Source organism: Mus musculus, chromosome 7, assembly GCF_000001635.26.
Source record: "Mus musculus strain C57BL/6J chromosome 7, GRCm38.p6 C57BL/6J".
In the NCBI taxonomy this organism is placed as follows: Eukaryota; Metazoa; Chordata; class Mammalia; order Rodentia; family Muridae; genus Mus; species Mus musculus.
Window position 1 is genome coordinate 10987375 of NC_000073.6, and position 23450 is coordinate 11010824.

Genomic DNA, 23450 nt, shown 5'->3' on the forward strand with positions numbered 1-23450 from the left:
GCGTTTCATGTGGTTTGTGAATTGTACCTTGGGTATTCTGAGCTTCTGGGCTAATATCCACATATCAGTGAGTACATACCATGTGTGTTTTTTTCTGATTGGGTTACCTCACACAGGATACTTTCTAGTTTTATCCATTTGCCTAAAATTCTCACAAATTCATCATTTTTAATAGCTGAGTAGTAGTGTGTATATGTACCACACTTTCCGTATCCATGCTTCCATTGAGGGACATCTGGGTTCTTTCCAGCTTCTGGCTATTATAAATAAGGCTGCTATGAACATAGTGTAGCATGTGTCCTTATTATATGTTGGAGCATCTTCTGGGTATATGCCCAGGAGTGGTGTTGTTATTACTTGAAATTGTTTTAATTTGAGACAATCTCGCTAAATTGGCCAGGTTGGCCTTGAACTGAACTTCTCCTGCTTGAGCCTCCTGAATACTTAAGATTGTAGGCATGGGTGACCAGGCCTGGCTTCAGATCCATCAAATAACAATGCACACAGCGCAGGAGGGTTCAGGCCTGGGTGAGACTGACATTCTTTCTGTATAGAATGTAGATTGGAGTGTTATATGTCTGGAAGGTTGGCCCAAAACCAGGGCAAATGTAAAGCTGGTAAACTGAGTGCTCTAGAGAGGACCCCCTGTTCTACACATACAACATCTCTCCTTATGTACCAACTTCCTTTTCATTTAGTGGTTATTTTATGTGTGTGTAAGCATGGGTGTGCCTCTATCCATGTGCAGAAGCACGGGGACTGAGTTTGATCCCCAGCAACCAGGTACAAGCTGGGCATACTTTAGTGCTTCTGTGATCTTGGCACTGGGGAGCTGGACATAGGAGGATCACTGTGTTTTATTTACCAGCCAGTCAAGCCAACTTGGTGATTTCATGTTCAGTTCACAGATCTATCCTCTCAGAATATGAGATGCAGAGCACTAGAGGAAGCCACCTGATATGGGATTCTGGCCTCCACCTCTATCACTCATGTAAGACAAACTTTTCAATTCAATCTACACACTAACTCACTCAAGCAAGAAGATTGATGCTAAAGTAATCAGTTTTAATTAACATCACTTCATAAAAGAGAAAACAAGCAAGCCACATGCACTAACAAACAGAGCCTGGAGAGCTTCCTGAAGAAATACATAGGGATAGAGATGGACAGGGCTCAGGAAGCCCCATGAACACAGGGAGGCAGCACCCTTCGAGAGTGTTCCCTGACCCAGGGGTGCTTCAGGACCTGGGCCGGGCTCAGCTGCTCTGAAGAATGGTGACTAAGAAGCTTGGAGATCATGTCCTGGGCTCCTGCAGGCACTGATGAAGGAAACTTAAAATCCACCTAATGAGCCAGGGGAAGAAGAATAGAATCTAGTTATTCTCTTTGGGTAATCTTCTCCCTGTGCTATAAGTCTCCTCATGGCACCCTTTTGGCTACTAGCAGATACTCTTTTGTATACACTCCAATCCCCAAAGCCCCACCCAGGAGCCATCACTGTCTGGCTTCCTGGTGAATGTTATGCATGTGTGTGTGTGTGTGTGTGTGTGTGTGTGTGTGTGTTTGTGTGTGTGTGTGTGTGTACACACACGCATGCGTGCACACCATACCTGGCAGATATGTCTATATGTCTCACTGGAGGTGCTGCTCTCAAAGGGTGGCTTCCCCACCAGCAGCTCAAAGCAGAGCACCCCAATGCACCACAGATCAACCATCTCATTGTACGGTTTCTGCTCTATCATTCCAGGGGCAAGTAGTCCAGAGTCCCACACATTGTCTTTCTCCTAGAACAGAACACAGAAGGTTGGGCTGTGCATAGGCTCAGAAGAAGGGAAATCACACACACACACACACACACACACACACACACAAAAGAAAAAACAACGACAAAAAACAGGCAGTGGTGGTCCATGCCTTTAATACCGGTACTTGGGAGGCAGAGGCAGGCAGATTTCTGAGATCAAGGCCAGCCTGGTCTACAAATTGAGTTCCAGGACAGCCAGAGCCACACAGAGAAACCCTGTCTCAAAAAGAAAAAAAAAAAAAAACAGAAGAAGCGAAATCTTCCCTGTTCAGCTTCCAAGGAAATGGGAGACACAGGGACATCCTGAAGGGTCCACTCCTGTGCATGCCTGAGGCAAGGGGAACTGTTCATAAACACCAACTGTTAATATGGTTCAAGATTCAGAGGGGCTATAGGAGGTGAGTCAGCGGGCAAAGCACTTGCAAAGGGAATTCCTGAGGACCTGAGTTCTATCCCCCAGAACCCACATAAAACTGAGTCCCTGACTATAGTCCTAGAACTTCTATAGTGAGATGGGAAGCAGGGGAGAATCATAGAAAGTCTTTAGACCAGCTAGGCAACTATGAAAGACCAAACAAAAGACCTTGTCTCAAATAAGGTGGAAGGTGAGGGACTTTCTTGAATGTGTCCTCTTACACGCCCACCCTCCTCATGGCACATGTGTGCCTGCACACACACATGAGAATAAACACAGGTTTGCTTTTTAACATTCATGGAAAGCAGATGGATATAGTAATAGCTCACATCTCTTAATTCTGGCATTTGGGAAGGTTGCAACAGGTAGAGCATTGTGTTTGACACTAGAATGAATCCACAACCAGTCAGACAAGGCAGGGCTAGAGAGATGACTCAGTGGTTAAGAGCACTGGCTGTTCTTCTACAAGACCCTGGATAGATTTTAAGCAACCATGTGGCTGCTTACAACCAACTGATGCCCTCTTCTGGCTTCCAAGAGAACAGGCATGAAAAATGGTGCACAAGTCCTAGATGCAGGCAAAACATCCACATATAGAAGATAAAAATTAAAAAAAACTAAACCAACTCAGAAAAAGTAAATACTATAAGGGAAGATACAGTAATCTCATGTTTTAAAACATGGTGTAGCATATCACCTGTAGCATAACATCACAGGATTGCTGTAAGTCTGAAGACAGCCTGGTGGACTGCAGAGTCAGTGACTGAGGAAGATTTTTTTCATATTTATTTTTTTAATTAGGTATTTTCTTCATTTACATTTCAGATGCTATCCCAAAAGTCCCCCATACACTCCCCCCTTCCCCCCCTACCCACTCCCATTTCTTGGCCTTGGCGTTCCCCTGTACTGAGGCATATAAAGTTTGCAAGATCAAGGGGCCTCTCTTCCCAATAATGGCCGACTAGGCCATCTTCTAATATATATGCAGCTAGAGACACGAGCTCTGGAGGTACTGGTTAGTTCATATTGTTGTTCCACCTATAGGGTTGCAGATCCCTTTAGCTCCTTGTGTACTTTCTCTAGCTCCTCCATTATGGGCCCTGTGATCCATCCAACAGCTGACTGCGAGCCTCCACTTCAGTGTTTACCAGGCCCCGGAATAGCCTCACAAGAGACAGCTATATCAGAGTCCTTTCAGCAAAATCTTGCTGGTGTATGCAATGGTGTCAGCGTTTGGAGGATGATTATGGGGTGGATCCGTGGGTATGGCAGTCTCTAGATGGTCTATCCTTTCGTCTGAGGAAGATTTATGATGTACATAAAGATGGTGTGTGTCTGAAGAAGAACCAAGGAAATGTAGCTCATCGACATGGAGAAATTCATTCCTAGGATGGTTGCTAATTTTACATGGAATCTTACTGGCAAAGGCAAACACCTATAAAGACTAGGAAAGCAAAGCTCTATTTGTGGTGTGTGTGTGTGTGTGTGTGTGTACATGCCTACAGACACACACTAACAAAGACAGAGGACTACATTCAGTGTCTTTATTAAGCTCCCCACTATATTCCTTTAAGGCAAGGTCTCTCAATGGACATAACCCAGTCATTTCTGCCAGAGGCTGGCCAGCTTTTAGGATCTGCCTGTCTCCATCACTCAAGGCAGGGGTTAAATTAATCCAGAGTCATGGCCAGGTATTTGCAGGTTCTTTTCATTTAAATTCAGGTTTTCTGATCACAAAGGACCTGTTCTTATCTACTGAGTTCATCACCCCACCCACCCAATTCTTTTAATTTGCAAGTGCATTTTAAAAGTGTATATTTGGAAATGGTGCTTTTTACCCCCAAGGCCCAGTTTGTATCTTGGCCTTCCATGTGAGATGAATTCACTTGGGAAATGCCTCACTAGTGTGAGTGTCCCACCTCCACCCCATCCAACCTACCTGAGAGAAGGGGAATGCACAGACCACCCAAAGTCTGAGATCTTCACCTCACCATTGAGGCCCAGCAGGAGATTCTCTGGCTTGATGTCCATGTGAATCACCTTCTTCTCATGGCAGTAGGTCAGGGCATCTGACAACTCCTGTATTATCTGTGAGAACAAAAGCAGTCTGGTGGGGGGAAGACTTTCATGGCTTCCCTGTGAGGTAGAACAGACATTATGAATTTTATCATTGCAATTGAATCTCATTTTTTCAACAATAATTCTATTGTCTCTTTGTGTGTGTACACACAGCAATGGGGAGCATAGAGGACAATTTTAGAGTGATGCCTTACTGTCTATCGACCTTGTTTTTCTTGTTTTCAGGCAGGGTTTCTCTCTGTAGCTCTTACTACCCTGGAACTCTCTCTGTAGCTCAGGGAGTAAAGGCCTCAGTCACCACCACTTGCCTCTTTGTTCTTTTTAAAAGAGGGCCTTCACTATCTGGCTCAGGTCAGCCTTAAACTCATGAGATCTGCCTGTCCTTACATAGCAGATTCCCCCCCATAGACTTTCAGAACAGGAGCCAGACACAGAAGCTGTGCTGAGTGTATCCTCCCCCAGCCTTGAGTAGGCTGTCACAGAACTTGCTGCCACTGTGAATGAGACCACCTGGAGTGGTGCCTTCTGACCCTGTAACCCCTGTGGCCACACTAGCTGAGTTCCTGAGTGGGAGGCCAGAGCTGTATAGGAGAGAACATGAAATAAGTAAAGAGACCAAGGCAGGTTTCTGATCAAGGCCCAATGTTTACTAAGAGTCCGTGCTTATAAAGGGGAGTGGCCCATCCTCTGCTATGCCAGGCTTCTTAATGCTTTGTTGCTAAGTTGTTAACACTAGTCTGTCAGAGCTATTAGCATTAGGTTGCCAAGTTCACAGGTTGTCAGCTCTCTCAGGAAGACAGGTTCAGCCTCCCAGCTGTAGCTGCTTCTTGAAAAAGAGCAGCTGTAGGTGACAGAACAATAGAGCTATCTAGATGGGAAGGCTCCACCCCAGGTGGTCTCGTTCACAGTTGCAGCAAGGTCAGAGCCAGCCTACTCAAGGCTGGGGGAGGCTACAGCTGAGCCAGTCAGAACATTCCCCCTAAAGGATCAGAGGGAAGGCTACAGGAGTCAGAGATTTTATTGTCCAGCAAAGCCAACTGATGCTGCAGGGATAGTGAGTGCTAGGGCTTTTCTTAAAGTGCCCTACAATTATTAGGTACCTTTTTTTTTTTTTACTTTTATGAGATAAGGTTGCACTATGTAACCTTATGGCCTGAAACTTGATATGTAGACCAAGCTAACCTTGAACTCCTGAGCCTTCTGCCCCAGCCTTCAAAGTTCTGGAATTACAGGCCAGCAATGCTATGCCCAGCTAGCTTTCCAATGTATGTTTATGGTTTCATTTTCTATCTAGTAGAGTTGGACTTTTTATATACTATTTTCATTGCATTTATTTGTTTTTCTGTGCCTATATATGTGAATAAGTGCATGGATAGGTACAAGGACAACCTTCTGGGTTTTATCTCTCCTTCAACCATGTGGGTCCCAGGATGCTGGTGTTCAGCCTGGGCAGCAAGCATCCTTACCCAATGAGCTGTTTCTCCAGCCCCAGTTAGAATCTAATGCTTGATAAGAAAGACTCCAGGTGTGGTAGCCAGCACTGGGGAAGCAGAGGCAAGAGTATTTCTGTGAATTTGAGGCCAGCCTGTGTATATATATTGTTCCAGGTGAGACAAGAAGTGAAAGAACCTGTCTCTAAAAAAAAAAAAATCTATCAATAATAATATTCTGTGGCTACACTGGGATCAACCCAAGGCCATAAATACACTAGAGAATAACTAGACCAAAAAGTTCCATCTAAGCACACCTAAAAACCAAAACCATACAAACAAACAAACAAACAACCCTCATGGAAACAAACAGTCCAAAGCTGGGTAACCTGTCTTCGAAGGAGTTACAAGGCTGCAATTTCAAGTTCAACCTGGGCTATACACGAATTCCAAGTCACTCTGAGCTGTTTAGAAAAGACTCTGCCTCAGGAAGGAAAATACAGCACCATGAGCCAGGCATCATCCTGGAGATTTCAGGGAAGCCTGGGCCAGCCTGGGCTATCTAGCAAGATTTCCTGCAACTCAGAACAAAAAGAGATGAAGGCTAGCAAGATGTCTCAGTGGGTAAGAGAGCTTGCTGTACATGCCTGGTGACCTGAGTTTCATCCCTGGAAGCAACATAAAGGTGAAAGGAGAAAACAGACTCTTCTCCAAGTTGTCTCATGACTTCTATATGTGCCCACTATGGCCTGTATGCTCCCCCATCTCACATCCCACACTACTACACAAAAGAGTAAGTTAAAAAGAGTTGGGAAGGGGATATTGGCAGCTACAATCAGTCACTGTCAACACTGCATGCATCCTTGGTCCCAGAACTCCATCACCGTGGCTGTATGCTGCTGGGCCAACTTCTGATATCTCTGAAGCTCCTTATAGAGCTTGCCTCCTGGAGCATACTCCAGAATTAAGTATATCCAAGTGTCATCGTAGAAGTAGTTGTACAGGCGAAGGATGTTCGGGTGTCTGAAGGAGGAAGGAGGGAAGAGTCAAGGCAGGCAAGATAGCACAGCAAACAGAGACATTTGTTGCCAAGTTTGCTAACCCGAGTACCACTCCCAGAATCTGTATGTGGAAGAGAGGAAATAATTCCTGCAAGTTGTCCTCCACATGTGTCCTGTGACTGAAATGTAGCCCATGTGCCATTACTCCCCGTAACTTAAAATAAATAAATAAATAAATAAATAAATAAATAAATAAATAAATTGCTGAGCAGTGCAAGACTTTAATCTCAGCACTCCAAAGGCAGACGCAGGCAAATCTGGGAGTTCAAGAGCAGCCTACTAGAACTACAGAGCAAATTCCAAGATAGCCATGGCTACACAGAGAAACCCTGTCTCCAAATAACCAAAACCCAAAACTAAAATAAACAAAAAATAAGTAGGTATAAGATAAAACCAATTACTTCGGGGCATAATTTCACTGTGTAACTCTGGTTGACCTGGAACTCCATGGGAACCATCAGGCTGGCCTCACACCCAGTGATCCACATGCCTTTGCTTCTCAGGGGCTCCGGACAAAGGAATACCTTTTTAAAAAAGATGTGCATCACCTGAGGAGCAACACTGGAGGTTGACCTCTGACCTGCACATGTGTGTACACTTGAAACTGGTGTGTCCAATACCAGGAGAAAATTGTCCTAACTGGAATAAGTTACAGAGAAGAGTCTTCAGGTGGAAAACAAAATGCTTATTTGGGAGTCATGAAGACTGAGTTCGGAGGTCAAGGGCAGCAAGAGGGAAGCAGGCGCTGGAGAAGTCCAGCTCTGAGTTCCACATAGGTCAGGCTTACTGTAGGTGTGCCTGGATCTCCACTTCCGTGGAGTTGGTGCTCCAATCCCTCCTTCTCTATCTCAGACTTGAAGAGGTACTTCAGGGCCACAATGAAATGATTTTCCTTGAGCGGAGCCAAGTACACACGCCCAAATTTCCCCCTGCCCAGAGGATGCCCAATTTCAAAGTCATTGCTGGTGAAATGCTTCCTGAATAGATGGAAGAGATGGCCTCGTCTCAGAGACTAGGAAGAGTTAGGGGTCCACAACAGCTCCCCTTCCTCATTCACTGAGCTCACAACCTCAGCTGTGGTCTTCCATAGGGAAAATAGCATTTTAGATCCATGAGCCAATGCTCCTCTTGCCCTGCTTACTAGTCACCTGAGTCCCATTTTCTTTCTTCTGGAAACTTTGGCAAAGCACTCACCTGGTTGAGGTGCTGGGCTCCATCTGGCCAGTAGCTAAGGAAAGAGAGAGGAAAAACGGGTCTGGTGATGCTCAATAGCAACCCTAGTCTGTGGGAGGTAGACAAGGAGGCCGGAGTTCAAAGTCACCCTCCACTCCATAGCAACTTTGAGGCCCACTTAGTACACAAGAGAATCACCCTATCAGAGACTGGGGGAGGGTGGCAGAGTAAGGGTATATAACAGAGGGGAAAGGGCATCAAGAAAGTTGTGGGGGGGCATGGAAGGGAAAGGAAAAAGGGAGACGGAGAAAAAGAAGGACTGCAGGAGAAGGAGAGGTGGAGAGTAAGCCCAGGAAAGGAGGGGAGAGAGTTAAATAGAGGGAGGAGAGGGGGAAAGGAGAGGGAGAGAGCAAGAGGGAGTGAGGGAAAGGGAGGGTGAGGCAGAGAGAGAAGGTTGAAGCCTTCACTGCCAATGCACACACACACATACCGCACCCCTGGCTGCGGATCCCAGTGACCTGTAACTGTCCCCATCCTGCTGCCTTGTCCTCCTGCTTTCAGGGATCTTTCATATATGTGCCACCACTTTGGAGTCAGTCCAGGTTCTCCTACCTCTTACTTGAGTGTGAAGCCCAGCCCGAAAGAGGTGACTCTTCCCTGAACTCTAAAGGGGTGAGTGCAAGTTGAAGTCCTGCTAGTTGCTTAGATCCTGGAAAAAGGTAGGCGGGTAACACTCTGACTCCAGCCTCCAACCGCCTGGAATGTCTCACCCACCCAGGGACACAGGGGACACACACACTGGTAATCCACTAGCACAGCAGCACTCAAGAGGTTTCCAGATCGCGCTTTGGCAGAGTCTAGTAGATCCCAGCTGATAACCATTGGTTATCTTTCTGAAGTCATAGGCATGCCCAATAGGTGGGCCTGAGAAGCCAGGCTGCTTGCCCTATAGGATGGTGGGGGCGGGTCCAGAAGGTGCCTAAAATCACTAGCAAGGAAAGTACCATTTGCTGAGGTCAGCAGGAGGGTTGCTAAGTGTTTGTTTAGGTACAGAGGCCCATCAATCAACCACGAGGACCCCGTAGTAAGAAACAGTAAATATGTGTCTCCTCTGTCAAACACGATGAAATTTATGTTTATTAGAATAGGGAATTAAAATCTTTACAAATCCTGAAACACCTTTAATCCCAGCACTCAGGACGCACAGGGCATCTCTGAGTTTGAGGACAGCCTGATGTAAAAGAGCAAGTTCCAGGACAGCCAAAGCTACACAGACAAATCCTGCCTTGAAAATCAAAGTATTGGGGGCTGAACATTCAAAACAACCCAAGCAAAGCAAGATAAAAAGCAAGATATTGAATTAGGCAGCAGATACTTACCAGTAGGGGATAGCAACACAGACTTGGGAGCTGACCTCTTCTTGGGACGTCCATCCACAAGTAGATGACGAAAGTCTATTGTACTCAGGCTGCTACTGCTCAGGCCACAGAACTTGGGAGCTGAAAAGCGACTCCAAGCCAGAATATCACAGAAAAATTTTAAGCCTGAAACAATCAACATCTGCGCCAAGTTACAGTTACATATTCCCACCCATCAGGATTTGCCAGATCCAGCATGACAGGCATTGTTCCTGCCTCTGGGACAGGACTAGCAGGCGTGGGCCTCCACAAGTGTCAGTAATGCTTGTTTGTATAACACTGTACATATTTTTTCATTCCTATTTCGAGGAATGTCCTCCTCTTAACTTAACGTTAATGACTCCATGATAATCAAAGACAACATGAGTCCAGGAGGGGAGGAGAAGGTGTAGCTAATGTCTCAGCAAAATGGCAAACTCGTCTGAAGGTGGGCAACTGTCTGTCCTGCAGAATGTGTCCCCACCTGCAGGTCTGTTCCCACCCTGTGGTCTGAGAAATGTTAGCCTCTCCCTTCCAAGAGGAGCAAGTGTTCCAAGACCTTCCCAAAGTTCCTGACCTTTGCAGTACCCAGGGAGGTCTTTAGGAACTTAAACTTTATTTGACCCCTATTCAAAATGGAAGCTCTATTCAAAAGGCTTCAGTTTGGTTCCTTCTTACAAAACAAATGTTTAAACCCGCCAACTAATTTGTGAGACTTTTTTGCAAGTGTCCTTTTTTGTTTGTCATCCCTTGCCCTCTGCCACCTCCCTACCCCACAGGGTTCCATTTTTAGCACTGGGTATTTTGATAATCCTTATGTTGACCAGGCTGACCTGGAATTCACACAGATCTGTCTGCCTCTGGCTCCAGAGAGCTGGGATCAAAGGCCTGTGTTTCCACAACACAAGGCCAATCCAAGAATTATGACCCTCCCTATGCAGTAAAGTTTTTGTTTCCACAAAGGCTCACGACTTTCTTTTTTTGTTTTGTTTTGTTTTTGTTTTGTTTTGTTTTGTTTTGTTTTCGAGACAGTTCTTGAACTCACTCTGTTCAAGCCCAGTCTGGCCTTGAACTCAGAAATCTGCCTGCCTCTGCCTCCCAAGTGCTGAGATTAAAGGCGGGCTCAACCAGTGCCCAGCTGGCTCACTGCTTTTAAAGGAAATTGACTGCCTGGAACAGTAAGCCTTTTCTGTTCTTTTCAGAGTAGGCAATGTGAGTAAAATTGTAAAGACCAACTCCAGCTAAGGGGAAAAAAACAAACCACCACCTGAAAAACAAGCAAACACACTGATCTCCCATTGTATTCCCTTCTGGATAGTTTTGAACTCACAGAGACACACTCCTCCCCTCCTCCCTGCACTCCCAGTATGCACACACCTCTGCCACCCAGGTGCTGTCATTATATGTGTGCCCTAAAGCCAGCCAGCTAGGAGATATATTTTAAGAGTAGTCAATATGCCAAAAACAAAAATCCATAGCCTTCTAGTTTTTTTTTTTTATTGCTTGAGGTTTGATTTTTATTTAGTTGTTGTTGTTATTCTTTGTTTTTTTTTTTTTGTTTGTTTTGTTTTGTTTTTGTTTTTTGAGATCACATCTCACTGTAGCCTAGGTTGGTCTGGAATTCACTATGAAGCCCATGTCTTGTCATGTACCCAATGGACACCCTGGGCTGTGCAAAGTAGAAAGGCCTCAAGCAGTACATCTTTGTGGGATAGTTTTACATAATGTGCATTCAAATACTGATTTCTGTGCAAGGACACCTAATTGCTATTGGCTGTTGGCAGTGTCATAATTGTTGAAGCATCTCCTGTCTCAAGGTTGTGTAAAAATTGTTCTTCATCACCTCTGATTGGCTAAATGCGGAGAGCTTTTGAGGTTGCTTCTAGGAAGGTCAACCTGATCAACCCCTAGACACGGTGAGAATGGGACTTTGTTTATTGCCTGTTTGATTACTTTTATTATTGTCTAGTTTGTTCCTTATTTATGCTTTGTTTTTTCTTAACTATTTTGTTTATGCCTTAGGACTGGCCATATACTTTGTGTGTACCTAGAATGGTATAAAAGCAGAATGGAAAAAAATAAACAGGCCTTCAGCTTCAGAACTGGCTAGGGTCATGTTACAGTGTTGTCCAGTTGTCTTTTTCTTATCAATCCTTGCTCCCTTCCTGAAGAACCCATTGACTGACTGAGCTGGCTGGGTCAGTTAATAAAGATCTAAATAGACAATAGCTGGGCAGGAGAGATAAAATAGGATTTTCCATCCCAGTGAGGGGGTTAAAGGTGGGGGGCAGAGATCAAGAAGGGTGTCATGAGTGAGGCTTCATGAGGAGATGTTGGAGCAGGAGGAGCCAGGGAAAGACTAAGATGGCAGGTAACAAGACATGGGACTGGAAAATAATCCAGGCCATGATAGTCGGGTCAGAATAGATACATTTCTGTCCAGCTGTAATTCTTGAAGCTTCTGTATGAATATAATCTCTGTGTCATTATGTGGGAGGATACAGAAGAAAGACCACAGTTACACTTTTACATGACACAGTCCTCCTGCCTCAGCCACTTGTAGGCACACCCCACTACACTTGGTGTTTTCTTTTTCTTCTTCTTTTTCTCTGGAGAAAGGATCTTACCATCTAGCCATAGCTGAACTCAAAGACGCACCTGTTTCTGTCCCCTGAGTGTTAGTAAAGGCTTGTACCACCATGCCCAGATATACATTTGGTTTCTTTTAGTAAATATTGTGTGTATGTGCATGTGTGTGAATATTTTGACTGCATGTTTGTATGTATACTCCCTGCACACCAAGAGCCCAAAGAAGTCAGTTGCAAATGGAGTTATGGATTGGCTGTATGCCACCATGTAGATGCTTGGAACCAGCCTCAGTACTCTGCAAGAGCAATCACTGCTCTTAATACTGTGCTACCTCAGCTATATGGTTATATAGACAACTCTAGTCTTGTCTCAGAAAGGAGAAAAAAAAAGAAAGAAAGAAAATGATTTGTAGTAGAACCATATAGCTATACCTAGCAGAGACATTATTCTCTACTTTAATAGGCTTGGAAAATATTAATTTTTTAATTGTGTCTCTGTGTGTCTATGCACACTGAAAAATGCCTGTGGCAGTTTGTGGTAGGAAGAGGGTATAGGATCCCATGAAGCTAGAATTACAGGCAATTGTTAACTGCTCGGCATGGGTGCAGGTAACTGAATTCAGGTCTTCTAGAAGAAGTTATGCTCTGGACCACTGAGTTATCCAATCAGAGTTTACCACCCCCACTGACTCTGAATTCTAATCTGAGGTGCCTGCTAAAGAAGGAGTCCACCACCCAGCTCCACTATATTTGTTTTTTAACCTGAAAATTTTTTGAAACAGTAGAAAACACAAGCTTTATTATTTTCACCCTACAAAGACAGGCAAAATTTTCAGCTGTATATTGTGAAGAAAGGTGTATATTTATATGATTAGAGAGGTGGAGAAATGGCTCAGCAGTTAAGAGAGTTTACACACACACACACACACACACACACACACACACACACACACGCACACAGAGAGAGAGAGAGAGAGAGAGAGACTGAGAGACTGAGAGAGACAGAGAGAGAAAGAGAGAAAGGTACATCTTGATAAAGGAAAACAAAAAGGCTGTTGGAATTTGCAAGAATACAGATATTTAGGAAAAATGTGGATCCTTATTGCCTAACATATGAAGTATTTCATGGCTCAAGTGTCCCTCGTTCATCACAAAGGTTATTGGTCTCAAGAATAATATCTTAGGACACAAAAATATGCAATACATGTTTACAGGATTGGTCTCAGCTCACTCCCCAACACCATGTGAATACACAAGGCACAAGAAAGGGCCAAAGGCTTTGACTACTAAAACACCCACCTCACTCCAATAAGCTGAGGAGTTGATATCACAGTGCCATAGGTTTGTCTGGGAGGTCTGAAGAGATCTGTGATTTTATTTTTGTCTACATCTGCTTTGTAAAACAATCCCTGAGATAACATGAGATTGTAAATTTCGAGTGAGATGTGGCTGAAATTTTCCTATATGAATTTAAAACAAGATCCCACCCCTACCACAACCCACCCCAAACCCTGGAGTTCTTCCTGGGTGAATTTTCAGAGGGGAAATAAGGCTGGGTCTGCTGCTGCTGTTGCTCTTCAGATGACAGGGTGTTCTGTAATAGGAAGGGGTTTGCTTGTTTGTTTGTTTGTTTGTTTTATAGTCAAGACACTTGAGCAGCTTCCCTTTGCTGTAGAGGATCAGATCCTGAAGAATACATTTCTTGTGACAAAAGATTTCCCTTTCCCCAGAAGGAGTTCACCGAGGATAACTGAGATCTGTGTGGCTGTGAATGGTCTTCCCTTCTCTGCCACACTGGTAGGGCTTCTGTCACTGCAGCTTTTGATGCTGATTGAGGGCTGAGCTGAGACTGATGACCTTTCCACGCTCACTGCACTTACACGGCTTCTCCCCAGTGTGGATGATGGCATGGTCTTCCCACACTCAATACTTCAAATGCGTTCCCCACTATGAACTCGCTGGTGCCTTGTAAGACCTGACAGGCACGGAAAGGCCTTCCCACACACCACACACTCATAGGGCTTCTCTCCAGTGTGGATGCTGAAGTGCTGGATGAGATCTTTCTGACTGGTGAAGGCTTTCCCACACTCTTTGCACTCAAAGGCATCTCCCCAGTGTGAATGCTCTGGTATGTCTTGAGGTACGACCAGTGGTTGAAGGTTTTGCCACACTGGAGGCACTGAAATGGCTTCTCCCCAGTGTGGACACATAGTGGTGGATCAGGGCAGCACTCTCAAGGAGGACCTTCCCACACTCACTGCACTCATAGGGCTTCTCTCCTGTGTGTGTCTGCTGGTGCCACAGGAGATATAACCTGTGTTGGAAGATCTGTCCACACTCAAAGCACTCATATTGGGTTCTGCCTGCTGTAGATGATGTAGTGTCAGATGAAACCTGGCCTATCTTGAAAAGCTTTCCCACATTCTTTACAAACAAAAAGTTTTTCAAGAGTGTGACTCCTGTTATGTAAAATGAACATAGAGCAGTGGGTGAAAGCTGTGCTGCACTCCTCACATTTATAAGGCTTCTCCCCACTGTGGATCCCCTGGTGCTGGGTAAGGTAGTGTTTGCAGTTGAAGGCCTGCTCACACTCCATATACTTGTATGGCTGGATCTGGTATCTCTGGTCTCCATGCAGTTCCAGGGAAGCCTGAGCCAACTTGTGAAATTCCAGGGGAACTCAGACTGCACTTTTCCACCCCTGGGGCAGGTTCCAGTGACTTCTCCTAGCCTGATGCCCACCCAAAGCAGGAGCCCTTGAGGGGAAAGCACAGTCAAAACTACCCAGTGCTCCCAGGGACTAAACCACCAATCAAAGAGTACACATGCAGGGACCCATGGCTCCAGCTTCATATGTAGCAGAGGGTAGCCTTGTTGGACATCAATATGAGGAGAGGCCCTTGGTACTGTGAAGGATTAATGCCCCACTGTAGGGGAATGCCAGGACCAGAAAGAAGGAGTGAGTGGGATGGTGAACAGGGAGAGTGGGGAGGGGATAAGGGGCTTTTGAGGGGAAACCAGGAAAGGTGTTAACATTTGAAATAGAAATAAATAATCAAGAAAACCAGAACAACAGCAACAACAAAACTCCAGGATCCTACCTCACTGAGTAGCCCCAGCCCTGAGAGGACTCAGGATCCTGCCATTTAACCCACATAATACTATGTATACTAATTTAAAGCCCGGCGTGGTGGGCACGCCTTTAATCCCAGCACTCCGGAGGCAGAGCCCTGTGGATTTCTGATTTTGAGGCCAGCCTGGTCTACAAAGTGAGTTCCAGGACAGCCAGGGCTATACAGAGAAAACCTGTCTCGAAAAACCAAATATATATATATATATATATATATATATATATATATATATATATATATATATAATTTAAAATTTAAAATACAAGCCAAAATTTTCTTAAAGACTATGGTTTTATAGTTAATTTTACTGTATATTCACTGTAGTTCTAACAGTCAGTGAAACTCACTCTAAATATTTGCCATTGTCAATGTTATTCTTGTCTTATCAGACCTGGAGTTTGAAACCAGAGTCTCATACATGAAAAATGAGTATTCTGCCTCTGAACTACATTATTTCATTTTTTTATGAATTATATATCATTTTGACAAACTGCAGGAGAATGATATGTGTAGCCATATTACTTTGTAACATACATACTGTCCTGCTATTCTGTGCATTGAAACATGTCATGTCTGTGTCCCTGATGTTTTACTTGAAGAATATGGCATACAAGTTCCTTCTTCTTTGCTTTATAGAATATATTTTAAATTATAATAATTTCCTCTCTAAAATAATGTTTTTGTTAAGACCTATTAATTTGTTATAAATTTTGTTGGGATTACAAATACTTTTCTGAGAAAAGTTTGCATGTTGTACAAACTCTATTCATATAAAATACCTTTTCATACAAAAGAAGAATTGCTGTTTTATCCCCATTCTAACTCTTAGTATAAATAAAATAATGCAGTGGGTTGTTCTGATGCTGCTTATATTATCATGCTAAATATTGGCTTCTTAATCTGTGGTCGTCCACAAAGTACAGAGCCACACATCCACCAAATGATGTTATTTGAATATTGTCCCGAAATACAACTGGTTAAAAAAAAAAAAAAAAAAAAAAAGCAACTTGCTATGACTGGTCATCTAAGGGAGAAAGGTGGAATTTGAGGATTAAGTGAAGAGATTGCTGGTAGAGGAAGAGAAAGAAGAAAGAAGACTTAAGTGGAGATGGTTGCCATGGGAAGAGATGAAATATAAATTCTTGGAACAGAGAAATAGCAAGTATAAGGGACTTGATCGTTGGGGAATAAGCTGAAATAGCTGTAAATCTGCCTTATTTAGGCTTGAGTTTGTAAATAAAATAGCTAGATTGTGTTTTTTTTTTATATGGACAAGCTAGCATTATGGATCCCTTCCAACAGCAACAACCAATAAATGATTTAAAAGCATGGCTTCTACCTTCCTAGTAGTAGCGGTTCCAGGACAACCTTACTTCTATCATCTTTTTCTTCTTCTTCTTCTTGATGCTTTTGTGCTTTTTTTTTTTTTTTTTTTTTTTTTTTTTTTTTTTTTTTTTTTGGTGACACCTTCTGTTCATGCAAGCCTGGCTATGTTTGAGCTCTATTTGAAATCCAGACTTGCCTCAAAGTGATAGAGATGCTTCTGCATCTGTTTTCTGATCTAGGATTAAGTGTGTAGCAGGGATTAAAGGCACTAACCTCCTTCAAGTAATCTAATTGCTAAATTGAATTGTGCCCTTGAAATTCACTTTCAGGAAGAAAATAGTGAACAACAGTAAAGTGTTTATTGTTCTCATGAAAAAACACTTTCATCTGAATGTTTCTTCTTGTTAGTATTGCATTAATTCATTAATATACTGAACATCATCAATAGCAAAAAAAAAACAAATGATACATTTTTACATGGTGAGTCAATCATTGTTGTAACAAATGGCTAATTCATTTGAAGAATTTGTAGTGCTTTCTTTGTCATGTGGCATTTTTTTTTCCATAAAGGGAAGGGCAGCTTTAGGTTTAAGCATTCAAAATTTATGGTTTTGTGAATGTAAAAAATTTTAGAAGTTGTAAATCACTGATTTTCCATCCTATTTGGGGTAAGGGAAAATAAGGTTCTATGTTTTGGACTGAAGTTTAGCACAATCTCAGTGTTTGAAGATAAAACATCAACATGTGAATTTAGGGGTCACAATTGAACCTATCAATTAGCATGATTGGACAAAGCAATTCACAAAGGCAACCACGTTTAAATCCACCACTCTGGAATTAATGGCAAGGATGTGTCAACCTGATCCACACTGTAGGGCTATTATGTCTAGGCATACAAGGGAAAAAAATTGTCTCTAGATGAAGTAAAAGAAAACAGAGACAGAAAAACAAAAAGGATGTGTGAAGTAGTGAGGTCACTCTGGGATGTCAGCACTGAGGAGTTAAAAGTTATATGATTGTAGTGCAAGATCATTCTGAACAAGTTAGTGAGATTGTGAGCAGACTAGGATACCATATAGACACTTGTAAAAAAACAAACAAAACAAAAAACAAATGAACAAACCAAACATGAGAGAGAGATGGAAAGATAGAGAAAACAAGAGAGAACAACAAAGACCACCACATTTTGCCACAAATTTTAATCTCTCCCTAGAATACAGTCCTCATATGATGTCCATGTTTTCGCAATAGGCAATGCACATTCCTCTCTACCAAAAGATACAAGTTCCCTTCAGCCTCCATCTTTACTATATTGTGCTACAGACACCTTATGGATTCTTCCTGCCCTATCTGATCCCACTATCAAGGATTCTACAGAGTTCACTGAAGCACTTAGGATCCAATCTCTCTAGAAACCAGGAAATTTTAACAAGTTTTCATTGACTACTATGTGAGAACACAGGATCAGAGGTCATAGAAGATAAATGCCAATCTTGGAATTCCTCTTCAGTGTGGTACTATTTCCATTCACTACAGTGACTTACAACACTTGACTAGGAGATGATCTTCTTCCAAAGAAGAGTCAATCATTGCATTAGAGATGCAAAACTAGAGCTGAGTTAGGATTCCTTATGTGATTCAATCAGCAGGAAAAAATGTCTTTCCTTATTTTGTTTGCTTGCTTGTATTTGATTCCCCCTTTTGGCATTATCTGTTCCTCTGGGTCAGACTGACCTTGGATCTCTGGGCTTAATAGGCAGTGCTGGGGACTACTGACTCTCCTGATTCAATTTCTATTACTTTGAGTACTATGGATAAAATGGTAATCTGCCCCACCCAGGAACAGGAGTTTTGATAGAATCACTGTGTGAATTTAATCGTCATCAGTAACTGACTAACGGAAGCCAGGCGCTATAAAAGGGAACCAATCCTAATAGAACCTCAGATGAAGCAGAGCCAAGGCAGAGACACACAGTGCCTCCCTGGGCTTCTTGGCATCACCCTTGAAGTTCACCGGAGAAAGCAGTGAGGTGGAGGAATAGGTAAACTTTCCTTCCTAGTGGTCTTGAATGTGTAAGTATATGTGTATTTATGTGTGTGTATGTGTGTTTATTTGTGGACTTGTGAGAAGATTCATCACAATTATGGGGAGATCTCAGTAGTTCAATATTGCCTTTTGGAAGCTTTCCTGATCAAGAGGTTGATTTTTCTAAACTCTAAAGAAAACTCTGAGTTGGTAATCATTCAGGTATGTGTGTGGATATTTGTTTGCCTCTCTGTGAATTTAATATTCCTGATTATTCATTTTAAATATTTTCTTATGAAAGTATTATTCTCTGGTGCTTTAGAATGAGACAGAAGGGTGAAACTTAAAATTTGAGGAACAGCAGAATAACTCCCATCTTTTCCAAAGGGGGAACAGACAACATTGCTGTGTTCTTAAGATCTCATGACAGATCTAAGCACCCTAGATACAGGACTTTCTGGTTATTGAGTCAATTTTTTTTCTACTTTTCAGTTGTTTTGCCCATTTCCAATTCCATGCAAGCAGATTGAAAGGACTATAGTGAAACATTTACTGTCAGGAACCCATAAAACCATCTGTGACACAAATCTCATTTGGTTTTGTGTTTGTTTTGTTAACATTAATTATGTGTTTCTTCCTTTTTTAAATTCACAGCTTTTACAGTACATCCATCAACTGTTAGCATTTTCGTAAAGTCACAAAACAGATATTAAACTACTATAGTTGAATCTTTCACACCATTGTCACCACAATGGCTTCACAGCAGGCACCAGCAAAAGACCTTCAGACCAACAATTTAGAGTTTACTCCAACTGATAGTTCTGGTGTGCAGTGGGCAGAAGACATCTCTAACTCACCAAGTGCTCAGCTAAACTTTTCCCCAAGTAACAATGGCTGCTGGGCAACTCAGGAGCTGCAAAGTCTCTGGAAGATGTTCAACTCCTGGTTGCAGCCAGAAAAGCAGACTAAGGAGCAGATGATTTCTCAACTGGTCTTGGAGCAGTTTCTCCTCACTGGGCACTGCAAGGACAAGTATGCTTTGACAGAGAAGTGGAAAGCCAGTGGTAGCGATATGAGGAGATTCATGGAGAGTCTGACTGATGAGTGCTTGAAGCCTCCTGTCATGGTGAGTTCCTCTGGGGCTTAGTAGAAGGAAAGGCAGAAACATTTGGGGTTTGGAAAAAGTAGGGGGTTTTGTATTGTTTTGTTTTGTTTTTTCTTTGATTGCTTGTCTATGTTGTATTTTACAAAGGAGATTATATTCTGTAACAAAAATATTTATACTGAAGAAAAATGATTGCCTCAAATTATCATGAATATAGCAGAAAGGAGCCTATCAATTAGGTTTGATATGCACAACTAAGTCTAGTTTATTTACATGTTAGTAGAGAGAATGAAGAATTGTCCTGGGGAGGACTTTAAGGATGTAGAAGAGATAACTTGTGTGTGAGACCCAGCTTGTTCCTGGAGATGCTTACTGAGTATTCATGAGGACTATGTTAGATCCTGCCATGAACACTTATACACAGGGTTCACAGTGCTAGCCTGTGATCTGTGGAAGTGTGGGGCAAAAATTTGGGATTAAATTGACTAGATGGATTCTCAAATTGGCTATTACATATCATTGAATCTCTGTCTAGAAAACTGAGGTGTCAGAATGGTAAAGTTCTGATATTGAAATATGGTTGGTGCTGTATACAAAACAGCACCATACCCATAAGAATTTCTGTGATGCATAATGGTGCTTCAGTCCAAACATTCAAATTTGGATAGACCTAATAAAGATTTAATTATGTTGGATGTTTTCTCAAAGCCGTGATTTGCAAAATTCTTAGTTATTTACAGAAATTGTGAAAAGTTGAAAATATTCTACCACCCCATACATGCATTCCTACATACCAATTAAAAATGCTTCCTATTTCAGATATTTTGTTTAGATTTTTATTGGTTTAGTTTTGTGGTTCATTTCCTGGTTGCTTGCTTGCTTGTATTTGTGATTTACAACATGGTTTGTTTGTTTGTTTGCTTGTTTGTTTATTTTTGGAGACAGGGTTTCTCTGTATAGCCCTGGCTGTCTTGGAACTCACTTTGTAGACCATGCTGTCCTAGAACTCAGAAATCTGCCTGCCTCTGCCTCCTAAGTGCTGGGATTAAAGGCGTATGCCACCACTGCCCTGCTGCAGCATTGTTTCTTTATGTAGTCTTCCTTGGCCTTGTAAGCAGAGGAATTACCCTCCCTCTGCTTCTCAAGTGTTAGGTTAAATGGTTTTTGGGTTTTAGGTTTTGTTTTAGGGATTGTTTTTGTTTTGTTTTGTTTTGTTGAGACAGGATTTCTCTGTGGAGCCCTGGCTGTCCTGGAATTCACTCTGTAGATAGACCTGGCCTCAAACTCAGAAATCCTCTTTCTTCAGCCTTCCAAATTCTGGGATTAAAGGCACGTGCCACACAGCCCAGCTAAATTAAATCTTTTGACCACACCTTACAAGTTAAGAATTATACTGCATATTCTCTTTGAGTTTTATTTTAAGTTTAAAATTTCATACTAAGTACACTGCTCCCCTAATATCTAGTCATGTTCCTGAGAACAGGCCTTGTGATTCTTTGAGACACTACATTCAAAACAAAGATCAGATAAAGTTAAGACAATCTGAAAACATGGGCTAGCCAGTTTAAGGAAGGCTTATCCTCCTTCAATGTGTTGACCAGTTAAAGAAACTATGGTTGGCAGAGCTCACAGGAACACAACTTTGTGTGTCTCTAGGGACAATGACTCGACATTTGGAAACACATTATCTATAGTGACTTTAGAATTCAGAATTTGTGAGTGCCAGGAATGATCATTAGACTTAAGGCCTAGACGAATGAGCTAGTCAATATTCCAGTGTCCCTGTGCTTGCAGGTTGAGGTTAGGTGTCTGCAATCCACGTGCTCGTGCATAAGAAGAACATGTCTTCCCTTACAGGTCCATGTTTCAATGCAAGGACAAGAAGCCCTCTTTTCTGAAAACATGCCATTAAAAGAAGTCATCAAGCTTTTGAAACAACAGCAATCTGCAACAAGGCCAACACCAGATAATGAGCAGATGCCAGTAGACACCACACAAGATAGATTATTGGCCACAGGTTAGTTGGTAACCTAGATAAAAGAGTCATGTTTTGAGGGGGTCCATTTTGGATACATTTTCATAGATTGTCTTCTTTCCAAAGGACAAGAAAACAGTGAAAATGAATGCAACAACTCTTGTAATGCTACTGAAGCAAATGTTGGTGAAAGCTGTAGTGGAAATGAAATGGACTCCCTTCTTATTATCCAGAAAGAACAGCACCCTGAGCATGAAGAGGGGAATGTTGTTTGTCAATTCCCTCATGGTGCCAGAAGAGCAAGTCAAGGCACCCCCAGTCATCATGTAGACTTCCCGAGTGCTCCGACTACTGCCGATGTCCCCATGGAGGAACAACCAAAGGATTTATCCAGAGAAAACATCTCTGAGGACAAGAACAATTGCTATAACACTTCCAGAAATGCAGCTACTCAAGTATATAGTGGTGATAATATTCCCAGGAACAAGTCAGACTCCCTTTTCATTAACAAGAGAATATATCATCCTGAGCCTGAGGTGGGAGATATTCCTTATGGAGTTCCTCAGGATTCTACAAGAGCAAGTCAAGGAACATCTACATGCCTGCAAGAGTCACTTGGGGAATGTTTTTCTGAAAACGACCCAAGGGAGGTACCAGGGTTGCAGTCTAGGCAAGAGCAGCCTATCTCTGATCCTGTCCTTCTTGGTAAGAATCATGAGGCAAACTTACCATGTGAAAGTCATCAAAAGAGATTCTGTAGAGATGCCAAACTATACAAGTGTGAAGAATGTTCTAGGATGTTCAAACATGCCAGGAGCCTTTCATCCCACCAGAGAACTCACCTGAATAAGAAGAGTGAATTGCTTTGTGTCACCTGTCAGAAAATGTTCAAACGAGTCTCTGACCGCCGCACCCATGAGATCATACACATGCCAGAAAAGCCTTTCAAGTGCAGCACATGTGAAAAGTCCTTCAGCCACAAGACCAACCTGAAGTCTCATGAGATGATTCACACAGGAGAAATGCCTTATGTCTGTTCCCTATGTAGCCGTCGCTTTCGCCAATCATCCACTTACCATCGTCACCTGAGGAATTACCACAGATCTGACTGAACTATCTAACATCCTCAGCAGAGACTGGTAGGGCTTCAGCCTCAGTATGTCATCTTCAAAGAGAGAAGAATGTTGCAAGTAAATTGTACTGTCCCAATAATGATATAACATGCTTGTGGATTGCCACTTTTATGTTTTGTTTTGTTTTTTATTTTGTGTGTGTGTGTATGTAATTTTTTGTCTGTATTTCCATATTTCCACAGCATAAGTTATTAGAATACTTTGCTGTTAATTCTTGAGTTGCTTCTTGCTTTTAGACAGTGTCTTTCTGGTTGGCAGCTTTATAAACCTGTCTTTCTGGCACTAGAGTTTCCAAACATTTTCTGATCTCCACTTTTATTCTCTACAGTGTTCTTGACAGAAGCCTGGCATTCCCTCTGACATTTTCTACATGTTGGGGTTTTCATCCCAAGTCTTAGGGTTGCAAGTTAAATGCATTGCCTCTTCAGACATCTCATGCCATGTCTACTGCTTACAGTTCAAGAATATTTCTCTACATTACTAGAACGACGTTCAAAGTGGAATAATAAATAAATAAATAATCAACAATTGCTCAGAGTAGTTTGGAGGATCCTCCCCTACCTGTTCAATTATCATTCTCCCGACATTCTGCGTAGCTCTGGTTTCAGAACACCTATGCACTTGGTTCAAGGAGCAGGATTTATGGATACTTGTCTCACATGATGAAAAATAGCTGACAAAAGCAAGTCTTTTTCCATGAATAACTTTCAAAAAACTAATGTTAAGAATGTGAAGTGGCATAAGAGTCATGTTGAGAAACAGGATTCTGTGCAGAGTTGAAGACAACAGGCACAGGCTAATTGAGTT

The 23450-nt window shown here is 42.5% G+C and overlaps 1 protein-coding gene, 1 non-coding gene and 1 pseudogene across 2 annotated transcripts; 1 reads left to right on the top strand and 2 right to left on the bottom strand.

The window, feature by feature from the left end:
- Positions 1–1132: 1132 nt before the first annotated feature.
- Gm7789 lies at positions 1133–8608 on the bottom strand. Its single transcript, XR_001778331.1, has 7 exons — positions 8575–8608; positions 7984–8017; positions 7577–7766; positions 6613–6751; positions 4159–4307; positions 1611–1784; positions 1133–1344 (listed from the first exon to the last, which is right to left on the bottom strand). It is a non-coding gene; the product is annotated as a predicted pseudogene 7789 (transcript).
- Gm18122 (predicted gene, 18122) lies at positions 13727–14567 on the bottom strand (annotated as a pseudogene).
- Positions 18371–23173, top strand: Zscan4c (zinc finger and SCAN domain containing 4C). Its single transcript, NM_001013765.2, has 4 exons — positions 18371–18477; positions 19085–19556; positions 21393–21552; positions 21637–23173. Exons 2-4 carry the CDS (start codon positions 19182–19184, stop codon positions 22620–22622), a joined length of 1521 nt encoding a protein of 506 aa, NP_001013787.1. The 5' UTR covers positions 18371–18477; positions 19085–19181; the 3' UTR covers positions 22623–23173.
- The last annotated feature ends 277 nt before the right edge of the window (positions 23174–23450 follow it).